The sequence below is a fragment of the Panthera tigris genome, chromosome B1, assembly GCF_018350195.1.
Source record: "Panthera tigris isolate Pti1 chromosome B1, P.tigris_Pti1_mat1.1, whole genome shotgun sequence".
Lineage (NCBI taxonomy): Eukaryota > Metazoa > Chordata > Mammalia > Carnivora > Felidae > Panthera > Panthera tigris.
In genome coordinates, this window is record NC_056663.1 from 110268381 (window position 1) to 110284768 (window position 16388).

At 36.4% G+C, this 16388-nt stretch overlaps 1 protein-coding gene across 2 annotated transcripts in view; it reads left to right on the forward strand.

The window, feature by feature from the left end:
- The window catches only part of ZGRF1 (zinc finger GRF-type containing 1), a 90902-nt gene that overhangs the window by 63206 nt on the left and 11308 nt on the right, over positions 1-16388 (forward strand). For both annotated transcript variants that reach the window (XM_042984021.1, XM_042984022.1), the window contains 8 exons: positions 855-998; positions 2763-2877; positions 5092-5351; positions 7141-7300; positions 8563-8640; positions 9079-9226; positions 12793-12920; positions 15140-15263. In XM_042984021.1, the coding sequence (XP_042839955.1) occupies positions 855-998; positions 2763-2877; positions 5092-5351; positions 7141-7300; positions 8563-8640; positions 9079-9226; positions 12793-12920; positions 15140-15263 (1157 nt within the window). The remainder of the gene's footprint in view (positions 1-854; positions 999-2762; positions 2878-5091; positions 5352-7140; positions 7301-8562; positions 8641-9078; positions 9227-12792; positions 12921-15139; positions 15264-16388) is intronic.

Consider the following 16388-nt stretch of genomic DNA (forward strand, 5'->3'; position numbering starts at 1 on the left):
AATGTTTTCAATTTCCTTTCTAATCTTTTATATTTACTTCACCTATGCTTGAGTCAACAGCAGTTTTTTTGTGTTTTGTGGTTTTCTTAAAGCAAATTGTAATGAATTCTTTCTAAATTATTACTTTAGTTTTCTTAAAACAATTATTTTTCTTCATACTCAAATAATTATATATAATATATAATTATAACTAATCCAACTGTATAAATAAGTTTTAGAACAAATACAATGGACTCTTTGTAAGTGTAAACTCAACTGGTGGTAGAAATGGTGTACAGGTATTGTGGAAAATAGCCTACTAGCTGTGAGCGCTCAATATGCCATGGAGATGGCATGTTATACAGAAAGAAAGAAGAACATTAATTAATTAATCTACAGCATCAGTTAAGGACAATCCATTAAGAGAACTTGTATTCTATCCACAGATTGCCAACTTTATTTGAGCATGAAAACCCTTATATGGCAGAGCCTCTTTTCAGACTAATGTTCTACCTTGGGAAAGTCTAATACAGTTATAAAGTTGTCTTTTTAAAAATGTTTATTTATTTTGAGAGAGAGAGAGAGAGAGCAAGAGCGTGAGCAGGGGAGGGGCAGAGAGAGAGGGAGGAAGGGAATCCCAAGCAGGCTCTGAGCTGTCAGCGCAGAGCCCGTCATGGGGCACATTCTCATGAACCTGGGGCTCGATCTCACGAACTGAGCCAAGATCAAGAGTCAGACGCTTAACTGACCACCACCCAGGTGCGCTTCAATTTTGTTTTTTTGAGAAATAACATAGGACTAAACATGTAAGAAGTCCAAAGTAATTTTAAATTGAGCATAGTTCTAAGTTCTTTAAAAATTGTTTGTCTTCTCAGATGATCTTTGGGTGGTTTCAAAAACCCTAGACTTTGAATTGGATACTTTTATTGCATGTAGTGCTTTCTTTGGACCATCATCTACCAATGAGGTGGAGCTACTACCTTTGCAAGGTTATTTCCCCTCTAACTGGCCCACTAACAGTAAGTATTGCCATGCTTATATTAATTTATATTAAAAGAAGAATGATAGACATAAGATGCATTGTGAGCAAGGATGCTAACTTTGTTTGGGGTTATTTGATTAAAGCCAACGAAAAGCATCCACCTCTACTTCCTATTATTGTGTATAATGTGTTCCTGAAAAATGTGTATAAAAGTCGAATATATAAATACTTGTGTAGTTCAAGTCTCAGAGGGATAACAATATAATAAAATTTTGAATCCTCACTTAATTTGTTAAAGTTGATCTTTATACAGAATATACCTGATTTTTAAAAATATAAACATTAAACATATAAATAAGTATTTTCTCAAATAATTTCTTACAGCAAGTTTTGATTCTCTTGGTTTTTGATTTCTTTTGGTTTATTATTCTAATAGGGTACATTTAGTAAATAAATCGTTTATTTTCTATTGAGAAGGTCTTTAGAGATTTTGTAGGCAACTGAAGAGGAGGGTATGATTTTTATTTTGAGGGTATTTTATCATCTGTCTTGAGAAATTTTCAATAAGCTACTAGGCTACCAGCCTTATTACTATTTTAATAAAGGAAATTTTAGTAGGCTGAATCCCTATTCAGTTCTAAGAATCTGTAGATATCTCTATACATCTTGATCTCCGAAATAATTCCTGATGGTCGAATTTGGTCTATAACTAATTAAAGACAACATTTAATGATTCATTTAAGTACTTCATATACATTTCTAACTTTTGAATTTTTTCTTCAAGAACAAAATAAATCTAGTCAACTAGCTTGAGTCCATTAAGAGCCTGCCTAGGGGCGCCTGGGTGGCTCAGTAGGTTAAGCGACCGACTTCAGCTCAGGTCATGATCTCGCGGTCCGTGAGTTCGAGCCCGGCGTCGGGCTCTGTGCTGACCACTCAGAGCCTGGAGCCTGTTTCAGATTCTGTGTCTCCCTCTCTGACCCTCCCCTGTTCATGCTCTGTCTCTCCCTGTCTCAAAAATAAAATAAAACGTTAAAAAAAAAAAATTTAAAGAGCCTGCCTAATTAAGTAAACATTTGTTACTTAATTTGTCACTTTCATATGTGTATTTTTTTAATTTTTATTTATTTTTTGAGAGAGAGAGAGAAAGCACGTGCACACGCATGCGTGCGAGTGGGGGAGGGGCAGAGAGAGAGAGGGAGACACAGAATCTGAAGCAGACTCCAGGCTCTGAGCTGTCGGCACAGAACCTGACGTGGGGCTTGAACCCACAAGCTGTGAGATCATGACCTGAGCCAAAGTCAGATGCTTAACTGACTGGGCCACCAGGCGCCCCCCATATGTGTATTTTAATATTTGCTACCGTTGTTTCCCCAGCAATATCAGCATTCTAACTTTCTGCTTTCCATATATTTCTATAAAATAGTTGAAGAATGAAAGAAAATGTTCCGAAGTTACACAAATACTATACAGCACAAGGTGGTATGCTGATTAGTTGGAACTGTCAAGGAGGGTCACCATGCACTAACTCAAAACAGTAGTTATTGCTTATTAGGTGATATATAGAAGTCCGAGTTTGATTAAGTTATGCAATTTATGGATACCTGTAGAAAAAGTATGAATAAGTAGATGGTATAGTAGTTTAATGGGTAGAAGTACCTCCCCATATACTTAAGGGTTTATTTTATGTCATGTGATTAATGCTGTAGCTGAGCTCTGAGTTGTATTGAACGTTTTAAATAGTTCCTTTATGATCCATTTTATTTTCATTAAATGTTCAGTTTCTGCGTTCTCTCTACAGTAGTGGTCCATGCATTGTTGGTTTGTAATGCTAGCACAGAGCTGACCACTTTGAAAAACATTCAGGACTACTTTAACCCAGCTACTCTACCTCTAACACCGTACCTGTTAACAATGTAAGTGATTATTTACCAGCGGTCATTGGTGTTCAAAAATGGTGACTAACTGTGAATATGAAAATGCGTTCAAAGTACATTACATACATTTTTGCCAAAAATATTTTAATTATCTTTCAGAGACCATGAGGTTACTGTCTGTCAGTAGTTAAAAGGATGTTAGTGTAAATTTTTGCCTTCTTCAAGGAATGATATTTTAGGGAGATTCTGAGTGTTGATTTTTTATTCATTTCTGTTTTGATGCCACAAATTATTTAACATGTAAAAGAATTCTTTTAGTGGGAATGCAAACTGGTGCAGCCACTTTAGAAAACAGTATGGAGGTTCCACAAAAAATTAAAATTAGAACTACTCTATGACCCAGCAATTGCCCTACAAGGTGTTTATCCATAGGATACAGGAGTGCTGTTTCAAAGGGGCACATGCACCCCAGTGTTTATAGCAGCTGTATTGACAGTAGCCAAAGTATGGAAAGAGCCCAAATGTCCATCAACTGACGAATGGATAAAGAAGATGTGGTATGTGTGTATATACACACACACACACACACACACACACACACACACACACACACACGATGGAGTATTACTTGGCAATGAAAAAGAACAGAATCTTGTCATTTGCAGCATGGGTGGAACTAGAAGGTATTATGCTAAGTGAAATTAGAGAAAGACAAATACTGTATGACTTCACTCAAAAGTGGAATTTAAGATCCAAAACAGATGAACATAAGGGAAGGGAAGCAAAAATAATATAAAAACAGGGAAGGGGGCAAAACATAAGAGACTCTTAAATACAGAGAACAGGGGCACCTGGGTGGCTCAGTTGGTTAAGCGTCCAACTTCATCTCAGGTCATGATATCACAGCTCGAAAGTTCAAGTCCCGTGTCAGGTTCTGTGCTGACAGCTCAGAGCCTGGAGCCTGGTTGGGATTCTGTGTCTCCCTCTCTAACTGCCCCTCTGCCGCTCATCCTCTGTCTCCCAAAAGTGAATAAACATTAAAAAAAATTTTTCTTTTAAATACAGAGAACAAGCTAAGGGTTGCTGGCAGGGTGTTGGGTCGGGGGATAGACTAAATGGGCAAGAGGCATTGAAGAGGGCACTTGTTGGGATGAGCACTGGGTGTTATATGTAGATAATGAATCACTGGATTCTACTCCTGAAATCATTATTTTACTATATGCTCACTAACTTGGATGTAAATTAAAAAGATAAACTAAACTAAAATAAAAAAGAATCCTTTTTATAGGTTGAATTCAGTATGTACATTGATACTATTTTTTTTTATGTTTATTTTGAGGGAGAGGGAGCGTGCATGCACGAGCAAGGGAGGGGCAGAAACAGAGAGAGAGAGAGAATCCCAAGCAGACTCCATGCTGTCAGCGCAGAGCCCTGCGTGGGGCTGGATCTCATGAACTGTGAGATCATGTCCTGAGCCGAAATCAAGGGTTGGACATTTAACCGACTGAGCCACCCAAGCGCCCTGTACTCACTTTATTCTTGACATAAACTTAATTTCTCGAGTTTTAAAATACCCCCTTTTAAAATATTGGAAGTGATATTCTATTAAATTCACTAAAATGGTAGAAAAAGTCTAGTTTCTAATTTGGAATGTCATCTGTCTTGTGGTGTTTCCTTTCTCTCAGTATAATGAAGTTCTAGGTAAAAAATAAAAATCCTTATGATCCCATTATGTTATTATCTATCTTTGTTATTTAATCTTTGAAATGAATTGATCCTTTATAAAAATAGAAATAAAACCAGTTTATTTATTATAGTTTTACCTGAAATAGAGGCTGTATTAATTACCTAAGACAGCCTTGTATAATGGAACATGGGCTTTAAAGTCAGTACACCACTTATTATCTGTGTGCTTTTTGGAAAAAAAATTTAATATTTCTGTCTCTTATTTGGGCTAATTAACTACTTCTTAGTGTTGTTTTTAAGATCACATCAAATAATATGTAAAATGCTTAGCATAGTGCTGGCACATAGTTGGTACTCAAAATAGCATTAAAATGTTAGTTTTCTTCTCCTCTACCCTCCTTCAAAATGGGGTATATATATCCATTTGTGCCCTTAATAAAATGTTCTCTATGATGCTTATGAATTATTTTATTAATAGGTTTTACTCACTATTATTAATAGTGTTTACTCACTATTTCAAAAACCCCTCATTTTCCTTTGATTTTTTTTTTGCTGCCTTTTTACTAGGTCTTCGTCAACTGTAGTTAGCAACAAGAGAGTCAGTAAGAGAAAATTTATCCCACCAGCCTTCTCAAGTATCAATACAAAATTTGAACTTCTCAGCCTAGAAGCAACATTGCAGTTAGCTAGTCAATTAATTCAGGCACACAAGTTAAATGAGGATCAAGCTACAGCCTTAATTCAGATAGCTCAAATGATGGCATCGCACGAAAATGCTGAAGTGAAGGAACTGCAAACACATACCCTCCCTATCACGATCATACATGGTAAGAAGCAAGAAAGAAAGCAGTTCTAATAAATATACGGTTATATGCACTTTTGTAACTCTGTCTGCTTGTAATTTCCTAATCACAGAAGATTCTAGAATGACTCTACATAGATTATTTTGAGTCTGAACCTACTTTAGTAAACTATTAGATGAGAGCAGAACTAACCATCCTGAAAGGGAGAATAGGCAGTGTATCTAATGAATGAGAAGCATTATATACTCATTATTCACAGTATCCAGACTTGATCTAGATATCTACGTGTTGCACTATCAGAGTGAACTTCAAGCCTGAGCAACAAAGCCTTTTGTTAATTCCTAGTGAGCTCACACTTTCATCCTCCCCCAGCAGCTATTCCAAATCTTTAATCTCTCCTGGCCCTTGCCCTACTCCCTCTAAAATTGATTCTGCCTTTAAAACAGGAAACGGAGTTTATAACAGAAATTCCTCTCAATAGCCTGCTCTCCCCCATTTTACCTAAGTTTGAACCTATTTTTACCTTTTTTGGTTCTGTCCCAGTAAAGGAGCTTTACTTCCCCCTCTTCAGAGCTAATAATTCTATCTGGATTCTGTCACCTTTTTAGCTCATTTCCTCAAACATCCACTCCAAAGCTATTTTGTGCTATTTTGAGGATTTATATCACATTCACCCTGTTGACCAAGCTAGATACCTGGGACTCATCCTTGATTATTCTTTCTCCTTAGATGAAGTGACTCTCTTAATCTTCCTCCTCCTCTCTGTTTATCTCCCCCCATCAGATTAGTCACTGAGATGTTTCACTTCTGGTTTCTACCTTTCTTTCCTATAAGTTTTCTCCTCTCCAGGTTACTTGGGTCCCCTCCATCCAAGCCTTCACTGTACCTCCTATATAGCCTGGTGGTGAAAAGGTAGGCTCTAGAGCTGGAATCCTGGATTTGTATCCTGGCGCTCTCATGTGTTAGCTGCATGACCTTAGCAGGTTACTTATCTCAGCTTTAATTTCCTACGCTGTAACATAAGTTGATAACAGCATCTTTCTCTTAGGGTTGTAGGACCATATGAGTGAACGCTGGTAAAGGGCGTAGAACAGTGTCTGACACGTGGGAGGCACTGAGGAAAGTTAGCATGTGTTATTGTTATGGTTACCTCACACCCCTTTCTAATTGCTCCACCTTTAGTTTTATCTTTCTTAATATTTTCACTCAAGTAGTTTTTACAAAATACAGTCTGCCTAAGTCAATTTATTGCTTAAAATCCTTCAGTGACTTTCCCTGGTCTGCAAGACAAAATTTAAACTTTTTAGCCACACCAAGCAGAATTCTCGTGATTTATCCTCTTGCCTACTTTGTCGGCCTTGTCTCTTACCTATTTTGCTATAGGCTGTATAGAAATAGTTAACATCTGCATACTTTGCCATGCCTTTGCCTGGAATGACCCTTTCTTTAAGCAGTCTGGATATATTATGCTGGGAGACTTAGTTCTGCTACTTATTTTTAGGAAGCATTCCCATCTTTACCAAAGCAGAGAGGAATGTTCTTTCTTTGATACAATAACAGTGTTGCTTATCATATTATTTTATCATTGTTCCTTCACTTTGTTTTCCTGCATAGATTCATTAAATGTGGAGGCCTTTGGTTATCTATTTATCCCTTGTGCAAAGCACATAGTAGTCACTCAGTGAATGTTTTTTGAATAAATTAATTAAATGAAAGGGAGAGGGAAGCAGATGGATGAAATATTTCTTATACTTTCAAAAATTTATTTATGACATTGCCTTTATTCTATTTCCCCTTCCTTCAAAATAATTAGGTGTTTTTGGAGCAGGAAAGAGTTATTTGCTGGCAGTGGTGATTTTGTTTTTTGTACAGCTATTTGAAAAGAGTGAAGTTCCTACAGTTGGAAATGCAAGACCATGGAAACTTCTCATTTCTTCTTCCACTAATGTAGCTGTGGACAGAGTACTTCTTGGGTAGGTATGACTAGTGTATTTAAGTGTCTAATATTTTATTTTATTTATTTTTACAGGTTTTATTTATTTAAGTAATCTCTACAACCAACGTGGAGCTCAAACTCCCAACGTGAGGCTCAAACTCATGACTCTGAGATCTAGAGTTGCACACTCCTCCACTTGAGCCAGCCACGTGCCCCTAATTAACCAATTTTTGATCCGTTAATTTTTCCCATATTTTTGCCATTATAAATAATATTGTGACAAAATCCTTAAATATAAATCTTTATCTCCATTTCTGATTCTTTCCTTAGGAAACAGTCCCAGGTCTAGAATAAAAGATATCAACCTTTTTTTCTTATTAAATAAGCTCTGTGGCCAACGTGCCCAATGTTAGCTTAAACTCTCAACCCCGAGATAAAGAGTTGCATTCTTACCAACTGAGCCAGCCAGATGCCCCAAGATATAAACATTAAAAAAAATTTTTTATGTTTGTTTGTTTATTATAAGTTTATGTATTTGTTTTGAGAGAGAGAGGTAGAGAGAGAGAATCCCAAGCAGGCTCCACGCTGGCAGTGCAGAGACTGATGTGGGGCTTGAACCTGTAAGCTGTGAGATCATAACTTGAGCCAAAATCAAGAGTCAGAGGCTTAACTGACTGAACCACCCAGGCGCCCCAAGATACAAACATTTTTAAGCTCCCTAATATATTTTGCAAAATTGTCCTTCAGAAAGGGAGTGATGTATATATACAAATGATCATAGCCTTTAGAGGTAGACAGACTTGCCTAGGTTGAATCATGGCTGACTCCACTTTTTAGCTATGTGGCCTCAGCAAAATACCTCACTTTTTTTTTGGAGTCCTCATCTCTAAGATGAGATACTGTCGTGCAGAGCTGTAGTGAATATTAAATGAGATAATGTATGTAAAGATAAAGTATTTATTCCTAATAAATCCTGATGCTAAGTATATGGTAGCTATTGTTTTCCATATTATTATGTTGTTAGAGACAATTTTATATGTGATAAATACTAACATCAATATTTTATAAACATTTAATGAACCCTCAGTTGAATTTAAAAATTCTCTATAAAACGCCTTATATAAAAAAGACTTTTAGCTACATTGCATTTACTCTGAGTTTGGACATTTCAGATTGACTTCTATAACTATAAGATACACTATTACACAAAATTAATTTTAGTAACATAAATATTATATGAAACTTTGCTTTATATTCTTCTAAATAATCGGAATCTATTTTACCTTGTTTTCTTTAAAGGCTTCTCAGTCTTGGATTTGAAAAGTTCGTCAGAGTTGGGAGTGTTAGGAAGATTTCCAAACCAATTTTACCTTATAGGTGAGAACACTGAATTCCAGAAGTCACAGAGTGCTCAGAGAAGTACAATATTTTTTTTCAGTTTATTTATTTATTTTTGAGAGAGAGTGCACCCACGTACACACAAGCAGGGGAGGGGCAGAGAGAGATTGGGATAAAGAAAATCCCAAGCAGACTCCACACTCAATATGGAGCCCAGCACTGGGACTTGATCCCAACACTTTGAAATCATGACCTGAGCCGAAACCCAGAGTCTGTTGCTCAACTGACTGAGCCATGCAGGCGCCCCAAGAAGTATAATAATTTTATATAACTCTTACCTTAAATTTGGTTTTTGAAGAAGAGTGGAAAAAGATTTATCTTTTTTTTTCTGGTTAACTTAGAAAATCTGTATTTTATATTTTTATAATGTGAAAATGGGACAAAGAGGGATATTGTTTTATGTAATACTTTTTTTAGTTTGCATGCTAGCTCAGAAAATGAAAATGAGCAACTAAAAGAACTGAATGCACTAATGAAAGAAGACTTGACTCCTCTGGAAAAGATCTATGTCAGAAAAAGTATTGAGCAGCATAAATTGGGGACCAATAAAACCCTGCTGAAGCAGGTAAGTTTGTTTCTTCATCTATACGTACTATTCAGATTTCTTTTTCTTGTTGACGGAGAATATTTCCTTTAAATAAAACAAATGACTGTGATAGTTTAGATTCAAATAAGGTGTGTGTATGTCCATTTGGTGTGTGTTTTATCCTATCGGAAAACATTCTTCAAATTTGTGAACAGATCCAGCTTACCATGACTGAGTTATCTTTTCTCCTTTTCTGTATTTGCGTGTGTGTATTTAAAATATTTATTCATTATTTATTTATAATTTTGAGACAGAAAGAGCACATGTGGGGGAGGGGCAGAGAGAGATGGGGAGAGAGAAGATCCCAAACAGGCCCCGCACTGTCAGCACCGAGCCCAACGCAGGATTTGAACATATGAAACTGTAAGATCATGACCTGAGCCGAAATCAAGAGTCAGACTCAACCAACCTAGCCACCCAGGTGCCCCTATTTGTATATCTTTTTATAAGCTTAAAGAGGAAAGAGAAAAGGTTTTTATTATTAATGCATTATTTTATAATTTTTATATAAGTTATATATAAGTATATTATTTATAATAATTATTTATTATTGAGAAAAACCTCCCCTTAAAGAGGAAACAGAAGATAGTTTTCTTGGCAAGTTAAGTGAAACTTGATTTTTTTCTAGGTGAAATTGGAGAGAAGGTCTGACCTGGGCAAAATATCAAGTGAAATTTGTCTTTAATGCTTTCCCTAGAAAGCCAAGCCTTTCAGGGTCTGTCTGTATCTGAGAATCTAGGAGTCTCAGATACTTGCTTCTAGGTATTGGAAGCCAAGACTGGACACATAGGATCCTAACCTGTAACAGGTAGCATCATCCCTTTTATCAACTTCTCATCCAGAGCAGCTTCCTTCAGCTGGCAGCTGATGAGAAAGAAGCCAATGAGTAGCTCCCACCAATGAGAGGAGAGCATGCAGAAAAGAAAGAGGAATGGAGGAAAAGGGGGTTGTTGGCTTTTTGGACCATGTGGACATTGGTCACTTTCTGCAAGAGATTTGGAAAAATTGGGGCACCTGGGCCGCTCAGTCAGTTGAGCGGCTGACTCTTGGTTTCAGCTCAGGTCATGATCTCACGGTTCATGAGTTCAAACCCTGCATCGGTCTCTGCACTGACAGTGTGGAGCCTGCTTGGGATTCTTTTTCTCTCTTTCTCCCTCCCCCACCCCTTCTCAAAATAAATAAACTTTAAAAAATTATATAAAAAGAAATTTGGAAAAATCAACATGCTTGGGTCCTGGTATTGCTTAGCTCTTTCCAAAAAATGCTGCTTAACAAACAAAATCTCAGTACTTTAAGACAACAGACTCATGACTGTAGAGGTCATTTGGCACGGCCCAGCTTGAGGCTGTGGTTCAGGTCTCTCGTTCTGAGAACAGTTGCCTATGGCATGATGGCCTTCTCCTGACGGATGGCAGAAGCACAAGAAGGTGGGCAGGATCACACAAATACATTTAAAGCGTTTGTTCATATTATGTCTGCTAATACTCCATTTGCTTTAACAGGTCAGATGGCCAAGCCCAGCAGTAGTGGGACAGGGAAATACACTCCACCTACTTCTCTGGTGGGAAGTGCTGCAAAGCCACATGGCAAAGGGTGCGGATGTGTAATACTCTCACAAGGAGGGAGGGGGGAATTGGAAATAATAACCAATCTGCAACAAGTTTTGCTTACAGAAGTCCTCAGAAGGCTTCAGACGAGCTTTCAAGTATTTTGAATTATAGAGTCAAACTCTACTTCCTTCTCTACTTAATCCAGAAGGGCTTAGTTTGACTGTGTTCAATCAATGCAAATTAGTCATTTGTGTAAATTATTTACCATTTTAGTCACTTATTCAACATAATATTGACATGTAAGAATAATTGTTAATGACTTCTTTGATAATTTTCTAAGCGAAAGCCCAGATAGCATAATCTGTTGCTCACTGGTAATATCTGTTCACAAATGAGAACTCTTTTAAAGGAAACATTTTTCTTAAAGTTTATTTAGCAAATTTCCAAGGTCAGAGCTAACACATTTCTAAAGTGGCATGTCTTTACAATAAAATTAATTTTAAAAAATGCTTCGTGGTTAACTATTTCCTAGATCAATAATAAAAATCTCTTCTGTGGTTAGAACCTCAGCAATACAACGACAAATTAAAATATATAAATAATACAGTATTTTATTTTATTTTTCAATATAATTTATTGTCAAATTGGCTAACATACAGCATGTGAAGTGTGCTCTTGGTTTTTGGGGTAGATTCCCATGGTTCATCGCTGACATACAACCCCCAGTGCTCATCCCAACGAGTGCCCTCCTCAATAATAATATGATATTTTAAAGAAAACTTAGTTATTTAGGTTTTTGTATTCGATATTTATTTAACTAAAAAAAATTGCTTCCTGGTTCGCAACTTCAGGGTTCTCATTCTAAGGTTGTCTTATCAGATATAGTTCCCAGAAATTAAATGAGGAATGCCATTTGAGAGTGGTACCATGAGAATGTATAGTGCTACAGTGTGGTGTCCCCTGCTGGATCCTTTCGCAAGAGCTTGAATATTTAAAAACTGTGGGGTTTCTAATATAAATGGGGCCTTGGGATTTTTGGTTTTGTTTTTAACAAGAGGAAAACCTAACTGACGAAGGGTTATTGTATGTGATAAATGTTATCTATTATTAAAGAAAATAAGGAGTTTATAATATTTCTTGTTTCACAGGGCCTATGGAGGCAGTGTTTAATTTGTAAAGCATATTTTTGTCAATCACATTTGTTGACAAAATTTTGGTCGGTTTGTGTGGACTGCCCTTGCTACCAAGAAGTAGAATTATACTTCAGATTGTTAAGAGAGGAAAAAAATGTATATATGCTTGTGTGTACGTGTATCTATACACGTGTGTGTGTGTGTGTGTGTGTAGCTATTAGACCAGTAGTACAATGGCCACATGTAATTAGAAAATTCAGTCATTTTCCTCTTGTTTATATTTAGTTGCAGAGATTAAATATGAGCTTTTTTTTTTTTTTTTTTTACATCAGGCTTTTTGCCTTGAGAATAATGGTATTCTCTTATAAGATTCAAATATACTTACAGGCCACAAGGACACTAATTTACTGTTATTTAGAGGTAGCCATCTTTACTTTCTTAAGTAAGTTAAAATCCTAGAGTGCAGTTCATTAGTGTGTTCAGTGCTCTTCGTGGAGCACCTTGGCCTGTGTTGATGATAACACATGTGGTGTTTATTTAGCTTCATCTAGAAGGATAAAATATGCATATCATCCTTAACGTTTTAAATCCTGACACTGTAATACCTCCCTTGTGAATATCAAAATGTGTCTTTTATCTGTTCTTATTAAGGGGCTTGTGGCTTAAGTAGCCTCTATGCTGTGATTTCCATTCACTCTGTGGGAATGACAAAAATGTGGGAAATAAAGTGACCTATGATTTCTGATTGCCAGTAATTAAATTAGGACAGCTCGTTTCTGATTTTAGCCTACAAGTTCTTTGGTAAATACATTGTCTTATTTTTAAAAATTTGTTAATTAATAATATTCTTATTGTAATAAAGGTGCGGGTAGTTGGAGTTACCTGTGCAGCCTGCCCATTCCCATGCATGAATGATCTTAAATTTCCTGTAGTTGTGCTGGATGAGTGTAGTCAAATAACTGAACCGGCCTCTCTCCTTCCCATTGCAAGGTAACCTAAAAAATTCCTTTCCAAAACACACTCAGATATCATAATATTTCAAATAATTTTGCACTTCAAACTCTTACCAAACTTTTTGAAAATTTTTAACAGTTTAGGTACTAAAGTGACTTTTTAAAAGAATGCAGAGGGGAACTTGAGAGGGGTTAATGTGCCAAAATTTTGTTAGATCACAGTTGAGACATTTGGATCACATAATTCTTTTTAAAGTTTTCGTTTTAATTCCAGGGAGTTAATATACAATGTTATATTAGTTTCAGGTATACAATATAGTGATTCATCAATTCTGTACATCATCTTGTGCTCATCACAAGTGCCCTCCTTAATCCCCATCATCTATTTCACCCCATTCCCCCCACCCACCTCCCCTCTTGCAACCATCTGTTTGTTCTCGATAGTTAAGAGTTTGTTTCTTGGTTTATCTCTCTCTTATTTTTTTCCCTTTCTTGTTTATTTTTAAATTCCACATATGAGTGAAATGAGATGGTATTTGTCTTTTTTTGGTTGATTTGTTTCACTTAGCATTATACTCTCTCACTCCATCTGTGTCATTGCAAATGGCCAGATTTCATTCCTTTTTTATGGCTGAATGATATTCATTGTATGTATACACCACTTCTTTATCCATTCATCAGTGGATGGACACTTGGGCTGCTATTATATCTTGCTTATGGTAAATAATGCTGCTGTAAACATAAGAGTGCATGTATCCCTTTGAATTAGTATTTTTGTATCCTTTGGGTAAATACCTAGTAGTGCAATTGCTAGATCATAGGGTTGTTCTATTTTTAACTTTTTGAGGAACCCCTACAGTGTTTTCCATGGTGGCTGTACCAGTTTGCATTCCCACCAATAGTGCACAAGGGTTCCTTTTTCTCCACATCCTCGCCAACACCTGTTGTTTCTTTGGTTGTCGATTTTAGCCACTCTAACAGGTGTGAGGTGATATCTCCTTGTAGTTTTGATTTACATTTCCCTGATGATAGATCACATAATTTTTAAAGCCTTGATAACACTAGTGCTAGAATTTTACTAGGACCTTGCAGGTTTCTCACCTAAATTAGAGGTTCTTCTTTAGTCCTATTTTGAGAACCTAAGTCTACTGAAGAATGTTCTTCAGTTCCTTACTTTGATAAAGTTCCAGTGTTTAAGTTCTGAAAATAAAATTTATATTATGAAAGGATATAAACTATGTACAGAAAAATAAGTTGAAAATGAAACTTTGTCCAATAAAATTTAGAAGACTATAAAATCTTCTAAGCTGTATCAGTTAATTGAAACATTGTGCTTTTAAAGCATCTCTAACTGAGGGATCCTGAAGGCAGTGGAAAGAGTGCTAGACTTGGACTCAGTAGGCCTGAGTTCTAATCCTTGTTCTATCCCCAGTTAATGAGGGAACGAGTACCTACTGTCATGATTTTCCCAGGACTTGGGAGGTCCCACATCATGGGAATTTTAGGTTAAACTGGGACAGTCCTAAGCAAACCAATATGAGTTGGTCACCCCACTCAGGAGCCAGGAATGGAGGAACAGTAAGGTCCTGCACAGAGGATAGAGGAGTAATAGGGCTAATCTATTTAACAATAGAAGCAATAATGCTAATATGAGTAACAAGAAATATTTCCTGTTATATGAAGCACCTGCTGTATACTAAACACATTATATACTGCACGAAGTCCTGATAACAGTTATGCAAAGTAGTAGCACATCCAGGTTACTGGTAAGAGTGCTGAAGCTTGGGGAAGTTAAATAACTTGTTGTGTCCATAGAATATAATGGAGTTGAGATTTAGATACAAGTTTTTCTACAAAAAATTGGACATTTTCCCACGATATCCTACCTCGATTTAAAAAGACATTTAGCCCCAGGAACCTAATTTATTTCATCTCTAAAGCAAGAGTTTAAGCCAAATGTTTTCTATGAAAGCCTCTAAGTTTATAGAATTTAAAAGTCATTGTTTCTCAAACGTGTTGTGCAAAATGCTAATTCCATGCAGAGGCAAGGGGACATTTAGTACGTTTTATGTAGGAAAAAATTGTAAGGGGTTTTCTACTGAGTAAGTTCAAAGCCTTTGAATACATTTATTAGCATTATTAAGCCTTGTTAGCTCCCAGAACTCTGGGAATACATGTTGGAAAATAGTGCAGCAAATGATGTCAATGCATGCCTTCTCTTATTGCTTAGATTAATTTTTGGAATTCTGTTTTTAGGTTCGAGTGTGAAAAGCTGATTCTTGTTGGAGATCCCAAACAGCTTCCTCCTACTATTCAGGGTTCTGATGCAGCTCATGAAAATGGATTAGAACAAACTCTTTTTGATCGGCTCTGCTTAATGGTACTACTGTTCAATTCATGCAGAATTATTATTTATGGATTATATACTGTGTAGATAGATCGAAAATGAAAATATTAGAAGACTTAGTCCCTGCCCTAAAATAATTGTAACTGTTTAAAAAGTACCCCTCTTAAAGATAACTAGCACCTTGTAATTTAAGTACCCTTTTATATAATGAATCTTTTCCCCATGTACTACTTTAATAGTGGGTAGTAAATATATTGCTTTTGCTCTAAAATCTTAAAAAACTCTATAATATCTTTATTATCCATGTCCCCTATTGTAGAGCTGTTGTAGAGTGCCGCTTCACATTTAAAAGAATTTTTTAAATTAATTATTAATATACACATATATATTTTTTAACATTTACTAATTTTGAGAGAGAGGGATCCTGAGCAGGGGAGGAGCAGAGAGAGAGGGAGAGACAGAATCCCAAGAAGTCAGCACAGAGCCCAATGCAGGGCTCGAACTCAGTGAACCATGAGATCATGACCTGAGCCTAAATCAAGTCTGACACTTAACCGATGGAGCCACCCAGGCTCCCCTAATTATTAATATATCTTTTTTAAAATTTAATTTATTTATTTATGTATTTATTTTTACTTTACATCCAAGTTAGTTAGCATATAGTGTAACGATGATTTCAGGGGTAGATTCCTTAATGCCCCTTATCCATTTAGCCCATCCCCCCTCCCCCACCCTCTTCAGTAACCCTGTTTGTTCTCCATATTTAAGAGTCTCTTATGTTTTGTCCGCCTCCCTGCTTTTATATTAGTTTTGCTTCCCTTCCCTTGTGTTCATCTGTTCTGTGTCTTAAAGTCCTCATATGAGTGAAGTCATATGATATTTGTCTTTCTCTGACTGACTACTTTCGCTTAGCATAATACCCTCTAGTTCCATCCATGTAGCTGCTCATGGCAAGATTTCATTCTTTTTAATTGCCGGGTAATACTCCATTGTGTGTGTGTGTGTGTGTGTATGTGTGTGTGTGTGTATATGTATGCCACATCTTCTTTATCCATTCATCCATCAATGGACATTTGGGCTCTTTCCATACTTTGGCTATTGTTGATAATGCTGCTATAAACATTGGCGAGCATGTGCCCCTTCAAAACAGCATACCTG